This window comes from Pseudophryne corroboree, chromosome 1, assembly GCF_028390025.1.
Source record: "Pseudophryne corroboree isolate aPseCor3 chromosome 1, aPseCor3.hap2, whole genome shotgun sequence".
Lineage (NCBI taxonomy): Eukaryota > Metazoa > Chordata > Amphibia > Anura > Myobatrachidae > Pseudophryne > Pseudophryne corroboree.
Genome location: NC_086444.1, coordinates 67763192 through 67778095, shown reverse-complemented (window position 1 = coordinate 67778095; position 14904 = coordinate 67763192). Strand labels below are relative to the sequence as shown.

Sequence of the window (14904 nt, the reverse complement as noted above, 5' to 3'; positions counted from 1 at the left end):
TTAGCCGCAGAACTAAAGCATCCAGCCCATCTCCAAATAAGGCCTCACCTTTATACGGGAGAGCCTCCATATTCCTTTTGGAGTCTGCGTCAGCATTCCATTGGCTAACCCACAACGCCCTCTGTGCTGAGATTGCCATGGTAGCGTTTCTTGATCCCAAGAGACCAATATCTTTCATGGTTTCTAGCACGTACGCAGCAGCGTCTATGATATGACCTAACGTTAGGAGTATCTCGTCTCCATCTATTGTGTCAATGTCTAACGACAACTTTTCTGACCACTTTTCAATAGCACTACTCACCCACGCACAGACAATGGTAGGGCTGAGTAGTGTCCCATTGGCCACATCAATAGATCACCTCACGAACTTGCGGTCTGCCGGCTCCTTAAGTGAAGCCATTCCAGGCGCAGGGAGAAACACCTTTTTTCTTTTATGACAGGGCCCTGTCTAAAATGTGGGGTGACTCCCACCTTTTGGAAAAAGGTAAGCTGCCTGAATTCCTTTTGGGAATCTGAAATTTCTTTTCAGGTTAAATCAGACTACCTCCAAGAGACTGTTCAACTCATGAGGTGGAGGGAAAATTACATTACTTCTTTACTAAAGTAAACCCTCTCCTGTGGTAAAAGAGGGGGCTTCATAACTTCTAACACCTCCTTTATAGCTAAGACATGTTTTGAATGCTTTTCGCTAACTTAGGACCTTTTCCCCTGGAATCACTAGTGTCAACACAGGAATCAGAGTCTGTGTCGGTATCAGTTTGAACTACTTGTGCAAATTTGTATGTGACCCAGAGGGGTCCCTGTGGATGAAAGGCAGAACTATTAAAAATCACATCTTCAACAGATTATTTTCAGTTTTCTGCACGAGATTCAGTCCAACCTCTTACTGATATGATTCACACTATCACGTAACCTTTCACCCAGTCAGGCTCTTGGTGTCATATTACAACTCTGTGTCCCTAACATGGCTCCCACAGAGGAAGAGCTCCCTGTCTCAGACATGTCACACACGTGCACAATCACACCACAGACACTCCGGGCTTATAGGGGACAGACCCACAGTAAAATCTGTCAGAGGGACACAGAAATTAATTGCCAGTCCACAACTCAGCGCTTAAATAAAAAATCCCTGTGTCGTGTACTTTGTACACAGAGACTTTTCACTCTCTATATATATATATATATATATATACATATATTGCCATAATATCACAATATACACTTTCCCCCCCTCTTTGTACTCTGATACTAAAACAGAAACTGAGAGGAGGATCAGCGTTTCTTCCCCTGCTTTTTGCTGGAAGAAAATGGTGCTGAACAGCGTGCTGGCTGACTGAGGAGGAAGCCCCGCCCCCGTAATGGCGCGTTTCTCCTCAGAATTTTTCACACTATTTTTTATACTGGCGGGGGCTAGGACTGTGCCTCAGCATCTTATGTCCCCTTGTTAGCCAGTTTAGAGTAGGTTTCATGCTGCTGAGGGCGTCCCCCCCCCCCCCCACGCGCCCTGCACCCTGCTGTTCCTGTGTTGATGGGTAGCATGGCGCGCAGCGTTCCCGCCTGCTGCGGCGGTACCTTTTAGCCGTCACGATGACTGAAGATCTCTCTTCTGTACACTCACCTGTCTTCTGACTTCTGGCTCTGTAAGGGGGGTGACAGTGTGATGTGGGAGTGAGCACATAGCCGCAGCTAGTGTTCAGTACCCTTCAGGAGCTAATGGTGTCAGCAAGAAGCAGGGCCATGAAACTATTCAGGAAGTTGGTTCTTACTTCTTCCCCCTAAGTCCCACGAAGCAGGGAGACTGTTGCCAGCAGCCTCCCTGAAAATAAAAAACCTAACATAAAGTCTTTCAGAGAAACTCAGTAGAGTTCCTCTGGAGTGCATCCAGTCTACCTGAGCACACTTTCTAAACTGAGGTCTGGAGGAGGGGCATAGAGGGAGGAGCCAGTTCACACTCTGAAAAAGTCTTAAAGTGCCCATGGCTCCTGCGGAACTGTCTATACCCCATGGTACTGAAGTGGACCCCAGCATCCTCTAGGACGTATGAGAAACATAGTTGCTAACTTTCTGGCTGCCCCCACAGGTCGGCACAGCTGAGGGCAATGCTGGGGCATGGCTTAGCATAGGGGGGCAGGGTGGGTGAGCGCTAGATGCGGTAAAGGAGGTGGCGTGGCTATGTGATTGCGCCATCATGGCAACGTTCCTTGATATACAATGCAGAGATTACTGGCAATGTACAGCGGGGGAGGTGACAGTACAGCGGGGGAGGTGACAGTACAGCGGGGGAGGTGACAGTGCAGCGGGGGAGGTGACAGTGCAGCGGGGGAGGTGACAGTGCAGCGGGGGAGGTGACAGTACAGCGGGGGAGGTGACTACAACTGCGAAATTCAGCACAAATTACATCATCGGCTGCCTGGTCCATCCACTTCACTCAGTAAGTGGGCAGCTGGGTGATGGTTGCGGACAATCCAGGAGACATGCCCACTCTTCTGGGCCGCCATGTTTGGGAGCCTCCCAGACGTTTTGGGAGCAAGTATGCCTTAAAACATGGACTATTAGTGTGCCTTGAGGTCCGTGGTGAGGAATCCTTGCTCAAAGAGGTATATTGATGATGAAGCCGCAACACTTTGTATTTGTATTATGCTGTGATACTCCTCAGACTGATCATTGGGGGTCATTTCGAGTTGTTCGCTCGGTATTTTTTTCCCGCAACGGAGCGATTAGTCGCTAATGCGCATTCGCAATGTCCGCAGTGCGACTGCGCCAAGTAAATTTGCTATGCAGTTAGGTATTTTACTCACGGCATTACGAGGTTTTTTATTAGTTCTGGTGGTCGGAGTGTGATTGAAAGGAAGTGGGTGTTTCTGGGCGGAAACAGGCCGTTTTATGGGTGTGTGCGAAAAAACGCTACCGTTTCTGGGAAAAACGCGGGAGTGGCTGGAGAAACGGAGGAGTGTCTGGGCGAACGCTGGGTGTGTTTGTGACGTCAAACCAGGAACGACAAGCACTGAACTGATCGCAGATGCCGAGTAAGTCTGGAGCTACTCAGAAACTGCTAAGAGGTGTGTGGTCGCAATTTAGAGAATCTTTCGTTCGCAATTTTAAGAAGCTAAGATTCACTCCCAGTAGGCGGCGGCTTAGCGTGTGTAAAGCTGCTAAAAGCAGCTTGCGTGCGAACAACTCGGAATGACCCCCATTGCCTTTATTGAGGACAAAGTAACATGAAATTATATCAGAATGCATCAAAGTTGAAATCCTAGCGGGTCAGGAATTCTCTTTGTTCTGTGACAAAAAGGTGTCAAACATAGAACCTAATATGTTACTTGCTGAGACTCCACATGATAGGTATAATGATGAAACCACTCTGTGATCAAGTAGTGTGCGGAGCCAGTATTCCTGGGGAAATACTTGTGGTTAGGTTTGAGCCAAGAAACTGGAAATATATGCCTAGCAATGGAGAACTCACAACTTTCTGACTGATGAAGCTCTAAAGGGGGGTACACACGGAGAGACCCGTTCTTAAAATCGTTCTGACTAGATTGCTTAGATTTTAAGCATGGATCTCTCATGTGTATGCCCCCAGCGATAGCGATGCACGGCCCCGTGCGTCGCATCGCTGGTGCTAGATTGGCCTGCATGCAGGCACAATCTAGCACATCGCTCATTTCACGCGCTGGGTGAAATGAGCGCCCCTCTCGCTCAGCACACATCGCGCTGTGCTGAGCGGTCTGTTACAGATCACTCAGCACACATCTCTCCCCGTGTGTACTGCCCTTTAGGCTCAAAGGGGCCGATTCAATTGTGGCGCATGCCCCCTACTAACCATCTAAAAGATCAGATGCCCATTAGCATTTAACGCAGCTGAAAGCTGCGGGTTTAGCTGCGCAAAGCAGTTGCGTTTTTTTAATGCAACATGCAATAAAAATACTATTTCTGGTAGGGTTATCCTGTAAGGAATCCTGTGCCGCACCGTCAACACAAGTCAGGAAATAAGAGTGTACTTACACTCAGAAATCTTTCTTCAGATAGATAAAAAAACAAAACAAAACAAATGCACATAGCATCCTAATGCATATGATACTTGAGTAAAAAATGATACCAGTAGCACTCAGCCTTTTGGGGAATAAAACAGGCCTTGTAAGTGTATATTTGTTTCCTTTACAGATGTCTTGTCCACTGAGCTACCGGGTTCTCAAGGGTGTATGGCCCTCATTCCGAGTTGTTCGCTCTGTAATTTTCTTCGCATCGCAGCGATTTTCCGCTAATTGCGCATGCGCAATGTTCGCACTGCGACTGCGCCAAGTAAATTTGCTAAGAAGTTAGGTATTTTACTCACGGCATTACAAGGTTTTTTCTTTGTTCTGGTGATCGGAGTGTGATTGACAGGAAGTGGGTGTTTCTGGGTGGAAACTGGCCGTTTTATGGGTGGGTGTGAAAAAACGCTGCCGTTTCTGGGAAAAACGCGGGAGTGGCTGGAGAAACGGGGGAGTGTCTGGGCGAACGCTGGGTGTGTTTGTGACGTCAAACCAGGAACGAAACTGACTGAACTGATCGCAGTGGCAGAGTAAGTCCCGAGCTACTCAGAAACTGCTAAGAAGTGTCTATTCGCAATTTAGAGAATCTTTCGTTCGCAATTCTGCTAAGATAAGATTCACTCCCAGTAGGCGGCGGCTTAGCGTGTGCAATGCTGCTAAAAGCAGCTAGCGAGCGAACAACTCGGAATGAGGGCCTATGTACTGTAGTAGTCACCAAAGAGTGAAGCATAAGTCTGGACCAGAATGACCTCTCTGCAGGGCCAAGGTTTCTTGCTTATGCTCCATGTATGGCTGTGTGGAGTTTAAGCAAGACAGAGAAATCCTGAAACACTGCAAAACAAGAAACACTGCAGAAACCTTTTAAGGAGCGCCACAAAGGGCTTTGGGGGTAATTCAGATCTGATCGTAGTTAATATCACATCTACAAAGACGTAAGGAGCACCATGAAGAGCTTTGTTAGGTCTGGTTGTGTACGTGGGTGTGGATCATTAGATCGACAGTGTCTAGGTCGACAATGTTTAGGTCGATCACTATAGGTCGACAGTCACTAGGTCGACAGGGTTTCTAGGTCGACATGTTCTAGGTCGACAGGACAAAAGGTCGACATGAGTTTTTCAGGTTTTTTTGTGTAGTTTCCTCCGTACAGTGACCGGGAAGCCCAATTAGTGCACCGTGCCCCCTCGCCATGCTTCGGGCAAGGTGCCTCGCTCCGCTACCGCTGCACTCGGCACAGGTTACCGTTCCCATTCGTAGTCCGCGTGGAACGTTAAGTATGAAAAAGTTAAAAAAATAATTTTTTAAAAAACTCATGTCGACCTTTTGACCTGTCGACCTACATGTTGACCTAGAAACCCTGTCGACCTTGAAAACATGTCGACCTAGTGACTTGACTGTCGACCTATAGTGGTCGACCTAAACATTGTCGACCTAGGCACTGTCGATCTTCAGACCGGATCCCGTGTACGCATGCGTAGTGTGGCAATAATCAGTCATTGCGCGATTATTCACATTTGCAACTGTAAACCGAAAACAAATTCCTAGTACACACAAGTATACCTGGCCAATAAAGCTGATTCTGATGCTGAATGATGCCCTCCATCCCTTATATCAATCTCCATATATTGATCTGACTGCTCAACTCCCATACAGACTCCAGGAGAGAGGGTTCTGAGAAGTTTTCCCCACTGCAGCGGTTCTTAATACCGTGTATTGCCCCCTTTAACATCAATGACAGCTTGAAGACTTTTGTGGTAGTTGTGGATGAGGCTCTTTATTTTCTCAGATGGTAAAGCTGCCCATTCTTCTTGGCAAAAAGCCTCCAGTTCCTGTAAATTCTTGGGCTGTCTTGCATGAACTGCACGTTTGAGATCTCCCCAGAGTGGCTCAATGATATTGAGGTCAGGAGACTAAGATGGCCACTACAGAACCTTCACTTTATTCTGCTGTAGCCAATGACAGGTCGACTTGGCCTTGTGATTTGGATCATTGTCATGTTGGAACGTCCAAGTACGTCCCATGCGCAGCTTCCGGGCTGATGAGTGCAAATTTTCCTCCAGTATTTTATGATAACATGCTGCATTCATCTTGCCATCAATTTTGACCAAGTTTCCAGTGCCTTTGTAGCTCACACATCCCCAAAACATCAGCGATCCACCTCCGTGTTTCACAGTAGGAATGGTGTACCTTTCATCATAGGCCTTGTTGACTCCTCTCCAAATGTAACGTTTATGGTTGTGGCCAAAAAGTTCAATTTTGGTCTCATCACTCCAAATGACTTTGTCCCAGAAGTTTTGAGGCTTGTCTCTGTGCTGTTTGGAATATTGTAAGAGGGCTGCTTTGTGGCATTTGCGTAGTAATGGCTTTCTTCTGGCGACTCGACCATGCAGCCCATTTTTCTTCAAATGCCTCCTTATTGTGCATTTTGAAACAACCACACCACTTTTTTTCAGAGAGTCCTGTATTTCAGCTGAAGTTATTTGTGGATTTTTCTTTGCATCCCGAACAATTTTCCTGGCAGTTGTGGCTGAAATTTTTGTTGGTCTACCTGACCGTGATTTGGTTTCCACAGAATCCCTCATTTTCCACTTCTTAATTAGAGTTTGAACACTGCTGATTGGCATTCTCAATTGCTTTGATATCTTTTATATCCCTTTCCTGTTTTATACAGTTCAATTACCTTTTCCCACAGATCCTTTGACAATTCTTTTGCTTTCCCCATGACTCAGAATCCAGACATGTCAGTGCAGCACTGTATGAAAGATGCAAGTGTCTTTCAGGAGTCCAGAAACTCACTGACCTTTTGTGCACACAGTGATTACAAGCAAACAGAACACAGGTGAGGATGGTTACCTTTAGTAGCCATTCAAACCCATTTGTGTCAACTTGTGTGCATGTTATCAGGCCAAAATCTCCAGGGTATGTAAACTTTTGATCAGGGTCATTTGGGTAGTTTCTGTTGTCATTATGATTTCAAAAGAGTAAACACAGTTGTTTGACAATAAATGGCTTCACCCAACAACTAAACATGAGTGAAAGAAAAGTTTGTGAGTTGTCATTCATATTCTCTGACAAATGGCCAGAAAATCACAAATTCTGCTAGGGTATGTAAACTTATGAGCACAACTGTAACTACAGTGATAGCGGGGTGGTTCTGGGGAGGAGCAGGGGGTATTTAAGTACTAGAATGTGACATGCCCCAATATGATGTAACCATGTCCCCTTCTCCTGCGCTCAACAGTGTGTGAGTGTGGATCAGTAGCTCAGCTGAGGAGTGTGTACAGTATATTAATTATACAGAATAATACCTATAAAGGCTAGTTCCACCACAGCTGGAGAGGCACAGTCTATATTAGGGTACGGCAGGCTGAACACAGAGCTGTGTGTACAGTATATTATTAATGATATAGTAAAATACATATTATGCTGGCAGAGCATGCTGGGTCTTGTAGTTCGACCTCAGTTGGAAAAGCTCAGTCTATGTTAGGGTATTATAGGCTGGACACAGAGCTGTGAGTCAGTATACTATACAGTGTAATATATGATATAGCTGGCAGAGCATGCTGGGCCTTGTAGTACCACTATGGCAGAGCTGTGAGTCAGTGTATTTCAGTGGCTCTTTCTACGTTTCCATCCAGCCCCTCCCACTGGTGGTGGCGTCGCCACCTCCGCACGCAGGCCCCGCCTCCCCCGCTGCCACATTCTGCGGTGACGTCAGCGGGAGCCGCCATCTTGGCCGAGCAGCCTGCAGCCGCCGCCTCCTCCGCAGCGCAGGACCGGAGACCGCACCGGGGGGGAGAGCGGGGCCTGATGAGCCTAGCCCGGGCCGGCAGATAGCCCTCCCCCGCCCGCCCAGCGTGTGATTCCCGCTCCCCAAGCCCCAGCACAGGATGAGCTCCGTCACCCAGCGCAACTCCGGCCTAGTGCAGCGCCGCACCGAGGCCTCCCGCAGCGACCGGGAGAGGGCGGCCGATGGGCTGGACGGGGACAGGGACCGGGAGGAGCAGGAGGATGAGGACAGGGCCGGGGACAAGGAGGCCAGGCTCACCCTCATGGAGGAGGTGCTGCTGCTGGGCCTCAAGGACAGGGAGGTGAGGATTGTTGTTGTGGTGCTGTTGTTGTTGTTATTATTACACCATGTGTTATTGTATGTTGGTATTAGTGGTATCATTACAGTGTCCCTAGCACCTGTAGGTGTGCTGATCCTTAGATATTGATATATAATGTTGTTATTATGTGTATGCTACATGCAGGGAGGTGATGGGAGCCCTGGGCATCATTCTATAGGGGATCCCTGCACCGTATTGTATGTTATTATCACAGTACTAAGGGGCAGATGTATTAACCTGGAGAAGGCATAAGGAAGTGATAAACCAGTGATATGTGCAAGGTGATATAGGCACCAGCCAATCAGATCCTAACTGTTAATTTACATATTGGAGCTGATTGGCTGGTGCGTTTATCACCTTGCACATATCACTGGTTTATCACTTCCTTATGCCTTCTCCAGGTTAATACATCTGCCCCTTAAGTACGGTAGCAGCCATATCCTTACTGGGAGGTGATGGGAGCACTGGGTGTTATTCAGTACCAGTGGGTCTCACATCCACCCCCAGGTACCCAAACACCCAAGCAGGTCATGTATTTTTTTTAGGATTTTTTTTTTTTTTGTCTATGGAAACAGGTTAATTACTGACTCAGCATGTTTAAAGAAATCCAGAAACATGGCCTGTTGTGTATACTTGAGCTAGAGAGGTGTGAACCATTGCCCTATCATATTATTGTAGTCCATGTTATCCTGTGGTGTTAATGTTGGTGCCCCCGGTGGTGTTAATAGTATTACTGGCACTGCATGACAGGGCTGCCCTAAGTGCACTGGGTGTTACAGGCTGAGGGGTTTATTTACTAAGCCTTGGATGGAGATAAAGTGGACGGAGGTAAAGTACCAGCCAATCACTGTCTAACTGCCATGTTACAGGCTGGATTTGAAAAATGATAGTTAGGAGCCGATTGGCTGGTACTTTATCTCCAGCGACTTTATCTCCATCCGGGGCTTAGTAAATAGACACCTGAGTCTGCCATGTCCAAAATTCCAAAACAGACTGCTTTGAGCGAGGTATCCATGCTTTCTGATGGTTCAGTGTACACAAACTTTGTTTAATGTATTGCACAAATATTGGGCTCGATTCAATCCAGCGGGGATAGCATAGCGCCGGGAGGGAGCTCCAGGAGCTATTCATTCCAGGCCGCTGTCATCCCCGACTGGAGGATTTCTTCTTGCACTCCTCCGGGGGTGCGACCAGAAATCGGACAAAACTTGGGTCCGCAATGCTGTTTTGTGCCGCAACTTGGACAGAATGGCATCGCGGCGTGCACTTTAGATGGAAAATGCCCAGTCTCGCGCCTAAACACCCTTATTAGTCCGCAAGTACAGGCATTACCCAATTTAGCATGGTGCTGAATTGAATAGCTTCAGCAGTTTCCTCCTGGCGCTATTCAATCCCTGCTGAATTGAATCGAGCCCATTGTATACAATTACACTTCGGGCTACTGGGGGAATTCAGTTGCCGACGAAGGGTGTGAATTGCCATTGCCTCTGCATTTAAATGGCGGCAACTGCAACCCTTCGCCTGGCCGGTTTGCACCCCGATTCGCTCAGATGTGCTCACTACCTCATGGCGTAGCGAATACTTGCGAGCGAGTTCTCGCTGCTGCGCATATTTGGCTGGGAGAATGGACTCTCCCTCAATTGATTTCCCCCCTAAGTGTGTACAAGGTGTATATGAAACATAAATGCATTCTGTGATCAGACTTGGGTCCTATCCCCAAGATACATCCTTATGGTACAAAAATATTCCAGATTATGGACTTCTGCTCCCATGCATATGATATGGGAGATGCAACCTGTACTTATGAAATGTACTCTTACGGTATAAACTCTGGTGGTCTGGTTATTCCAGGATATAGGTGCAGGAGTCATAGGCACTTAGCATATTATTGTCATTGTTGGGCTGTATTTATGGAGATTTAATCATGGTCTCTGTTAATTTGTCTTGTTGTCTAGTAATTAAAGATCTCTCAGCCCTCCTGTGAAATGAAAGACTGTTCCTAAACTGCGGGATGTGATAAACATAACAATGTAATTGTGAGCTCTTCTGTCTGCCCAGAGTAGTATCAACTGCCCCCACTTTGTTGATTTTCAGCCAGTAAACTACCGGTATGCGGTGTAACCATTGCCCCCTGCTCCAACGCAGCTTGATGCCCCCATGTGCCATTTTCGTCTCGCCCAGCTGGTGCTCGCATTGTTGCCCTGCCATAGACCCACACAAACCTGGCTGGGCCATGTATGGAGTGAAGTCCCGGAGGCGGAGGTTGGACTGGAGTCCCAGTGGTGGAGCACTTCTAGCACAACACCGTAATAGTCCCTGTCCCTCTAGTATGAGGACTGATCTGCAGTTAAATCACTTCTGCCAGGTACAAATCTTTAGCGGAAAACATAAAGACAATAGAACCAGACAACGCTGCCACTATGGTTTATTTATTTGTGTCTCTGTCTGTAATTTGCTGTTATCACAAAGTCTATTTTGGTCAGAGGAACAGATTAACTATCTTAAAATGTAAGATTGTATTGTCCCAACAAGGGAGCCCTGCCTAAAGGGGGGTACTCACGGAGCGATCCCATCTGACTAGATTGCTTAGATTTTAAGCATGATCTGTCCGTGTGTACCCCCCATAGCGATAGCGATGCGAGGTCCCGCGAGTCGCTATCGCCGGTGCTAGGTTGGCCTGCATGCAGGCTCAATCTAGCAGGTTGCTCATTTCACCAGCTCTGTGAAATGAGCGCCCGCCCCCCCCTCGCTCAGCACACATCGCGCTGTGCTGAGCTGGGGGAGAGATGTGTGCTGAGTGGTTTGCTCAGCACACATCTCTCCCCATATCTACCCGTGAATACGGGACTTAAGAGCATTTACTGTGCTTTTAAGCAGCGGGGATTAGGAGGGACTGTGCAATGAACACACTAAGGGTGAGAGGAAGCAGCACGATATTACGTGATGTGGCGTTCTTATTTTTTTTCTCTAACGTCCTAGAGGATGCTGGGACTCCGTAAGGACCATGGGGATAGACGGGCTCCGCAGGAGACATGGGCACTTTAAGAAAGACTTCGACTCTGGGTGTGCACTGGCTCCTCCCTCTATGCCCCTCCTCCAGACCTCAGTTTGATACTGTGCCCAGAGGAGATGGGTGCACTGCAGGGAGCTCTCCTGAGTTTCCTGCTAAGAAAGTATTTTAATTAGGTTTTTTATTTTCAGGGAGCCTGCTGGCAACAGACTCCCTGCATCGAGGGACTGAGGAGAGAGAAACAGCCCTACTTCTCTGAGTTTCAAGGTCCTGTTTCTTAGGATACTGGACACCATTAGCTCCAGAGGGAGTCGGAACACAGGTCTCCCCCTGGAGTTCCTCCCAGAGCCGCACCGCCGTCCTCCTCGCAGAGCCAGAAGATAGAAGCCGGGTGAGTATGAGAAGTAAGAAGGCTTCAAAGGCGGCAGAAGACTTTGTGATCTTCACTGAGGTAACGCACAGCACCGCAGCTGTGCGCCATTGCTCCCATACACCTCACACACTCCGGTCACTGTAAGGGTGCAGGGCGCAGGGGGGGCGTCCTGGGCAGCAATATAAACCTCTATTATTGCATAAACACATATATACATGTACAGCTGGGCACTGTACATGTATATAAAGAGCCCCCGCCATGTTTTTGGATAATTTGAGCGGGACAGAAGCCCGTTGCCGAGGGAGCGGGGCTTCTCCTTCAGCACTCACCAGCGCCATTTTTCTCCACAGCACAGCGCTGAGAGGAAGCTCTCCGGACTCTCCCCTGCTTACTGAGGTGACAGTGGGTTTTTCAAGATGGGGGGCACATAATTGTCGAAAAACGTATTATTTCAGCGCTACTGGGGAAACATTCTGTGTTTTGCCTGGGTTATATAGCGCTGGGGTGTGTGCTGGCATACTCTCTCTCTGTCTCTCCAATGGGCCTGGTGGGGAACTGTCTTCAGATAAGAGCTTCCCTGGGTGTGGTCGGTACGCGTGTGTCGACATGTATGAAGTGGAAGGCTCACCTATGGAGGAGGGGGAGTGTATGAATGTCAGATCTCCGTCGGCAGCGCCGACACCGGACTGGATGGAGATGTGGAATGTCTTGAGTGCTAGTGTAAATTTATTACACAAGAGATTAGACAAGGCTGAGGCTAGGGAACAGTCAGGTAGTCAGACCATGCCTGTCCCTGTGTCACTGGGACCTTTCGGGTCTCAGAAGCGCACATTGTCCCAAATAATGGACACAGATACCGACACGGATTCAGACTCCAGTGTCGACTATGAGGAGGCAAAATTACAGCCAAAAGTGGCTAAGGGCATTCGATATATGATTATTGCAATAAAAGATGTTTTGCATATCACAGAGGAACCCCCTGTCCCTGACAAGAGGGTACACATGTATAAAGAGAAAAAGCCTGAGGTCACTTTTCCATCCTCGTATGAGCTGAGCGAGCTGTGCGAAAAGGCTTGGGAATCTCCAGACAAGAGGCTGCAGATTCCCAAAAGGATTCTTATGGCGTATCCTTTCCCGCAAACGGATAGGATACGATGGGGTCTTCTCCTAAGGTGGACAAGGCTTTAACATGTTTATCAAAGAAGATAGCGCTGCCATCCCAAGATACGGCTACCCTCAAGGATGCTGCTGATCGCAGACAGGAGGTTACCATGAAGTCCATTTACACACATTCAGGTACAATTCTTAGACCGGCAATGGCGTCGGCCTGGGTTTGTAGTGCTGTTGCAGCATGGACAGACTCCTTATCTACGGAAATTGAGACCCTAGATAAGGATACCATTTTAATGACCCTAGGGCAGGCATTCCCAACCACGGTCCTCAAGGCACACCAACAGTGCAGGTTTTAGCGATATCCAGGCTTCAGCACAGATGGTTAAATCAAAATAACTGAGGTACTAATTAAGTCACCTGTGTTCAAGCCTGGATATCACTAAAACCAGGACTGTTAGTGTGCCTTGAGGACCGTGGTTGGGAAACACTGCCCTAGGGCATATAAAAGATGCTGTGTTATATATGAGGGATGCTCAAAGAGACATTTGTTTGCTAAGTTCCAGAATAAACGCTACGTCTGTTTCTGCTAGGCGAGTCTTATGGACCCGACAGTGGACGGGTGATGCCGACTCAAAGAGGCATATGGAGTCTTTGCCTTACAAAGGTGAGGAGTTATTTGGAGAAGACATCTCAGACCTCGTCTCCACAGCTACGGCAGGTAAATCGAATTTTTTGCCTTATGTTCCCTCACAGCCTAAGAAAGTGCCTCATTATCAAATGCAGTCCTTTCGTTCGAATAAAAGCAGAAGAGTACGAGGATCGTCCTTTCTTGCCAGAGGTAAGGGCAGAGGAAAAAAGCTGCACACAGCTAGTTCCCAGGAACAGAAGTCCGCCTCTGCAAAATCCACCGCATGACGCTGGGGCTTCCCTGGGGGAGACCGCTCAAATGGGGGCACGTCTTCGACTTTTCAGCCACATCTGGGTTCATTTACAGGTGGATCCCTGGGCAATAGAAATTGTTTCTCAGGGATACAAGCTGGAATTCGAAGAGGTGCCTCCTCGCCGGTTTTTCAAATCGGCTCTACCTGTGGCTACCTCAGAGAGGGAGTTAGTGTTGAATGCAATACAAAAACTGTATCTTCAACAGGTAGTGGTCAAGGTTCCTCTACTGCAGCAAGGAAAGGGTTATTACTCAACCCTGTTTGTGGTTCCGAAACCGGACGGTTCGGTCAGACCCATTTTGAATTTAAAATCCCTGAACCTATACTTGAAAAGGTTCAAATTCAAGATGGAATCGCTCAGGGCGGTCATCGCCAGCCTGGAAGGGGGGGATTTTATGGTTTCCCTGGACATAAAGGATGCATACCTTCATGTTCCAATATTTCCTCCTCATCAGGCGTTCCTGAGATTTGCTGTACAAGATTGTCATTATCAATTTCAGACGTTGCCGTTTGGGCTTTCAACGGCCCTGAGGATTTTCACCAAGGTAATGGCGGAAATGATGGTGCTCCTGCGCAAGCGAGGGGTCACAGTTATCCCATACTTGGACGATCTCCTCATAAAAGAGAGATCTCGGGAGAAGTTACTGGACAGCGTGTCTCTGTCTTTGAAGGTGTTACAGCAACACGGCTGGATTCTCAATATCCCGAAGTCACTGTTGGTTCCTACGACGCGTCTGATCTTCTTGGGCTTGATTCTGGACACACACCAGAAAAAGGTTTTTCTTCCAATGGAAAAAGCTCAGGAACTCATTGAACCTATTGAAGCCAAAACAGGCGTCAGTGCATCACTGCACTCGAGTCCTGGGGAAAATGGTGGCATCGTACGAAGCCATTCCCTTCGGCAGGTTCCATGCGAGGACCTTCCAATGGGACCTACTGGACAAGTGGTCCGGGTCACATCTACAAATGCATCAGAGGATCACCCTGTCCCCCAGAGCAAGGGTATCTCTCCTGTGGTGGCTGCAGAGTGCTCACCTCCTAGAGGGTCGCAGGTTCGGCATTCAGGACTGGATCCTGGTGACCACAGACGCAACTCTCCGAGGTTGGGGAACAGTCACAACCGGAAGAAATTTCCAAGGTCTTTGGTCGGGTCTAGAGACTTGTCTCCACATCAACATCCTGGAGTTGAGGGCCATATACAACGCCCTACGTCAAGCGGAGGCATTACTTCGCGACAAACCAGTTCTGATTCAGTCGGACAATGTCACCGCAGTAGCTCATGTAAACCGCCAAGGCGGCACAAGGAGCAGGGTGGCAATGGCGGAAGCCA

General features: G+C 48.1%; 1 protein-coding gene across 1 annotated transcript in view; it reads left to right on the top strand.

The window, feature by feature from the left end:
* The first annotated feature begins 7718 nt into the window (after positions 1-7718).
* Positions 7719-14904, top strand: part of GOLPH3 (golgi phosphoprotein 3) — a 32693-nt gene continuing 25507 nt past the window's right edge. Inside the window, exon 1 of the mRNA XM_063960379.1 lies at positions 7719-8119. Coding sequence (XP_063816449.1) covers positions 7919-8119 — 201 coding nt within the window. The 5' untranslated portion in view covers positions 7719-7918. The remainder of the gene's footprint in view (positions 8120-14904) is intronic.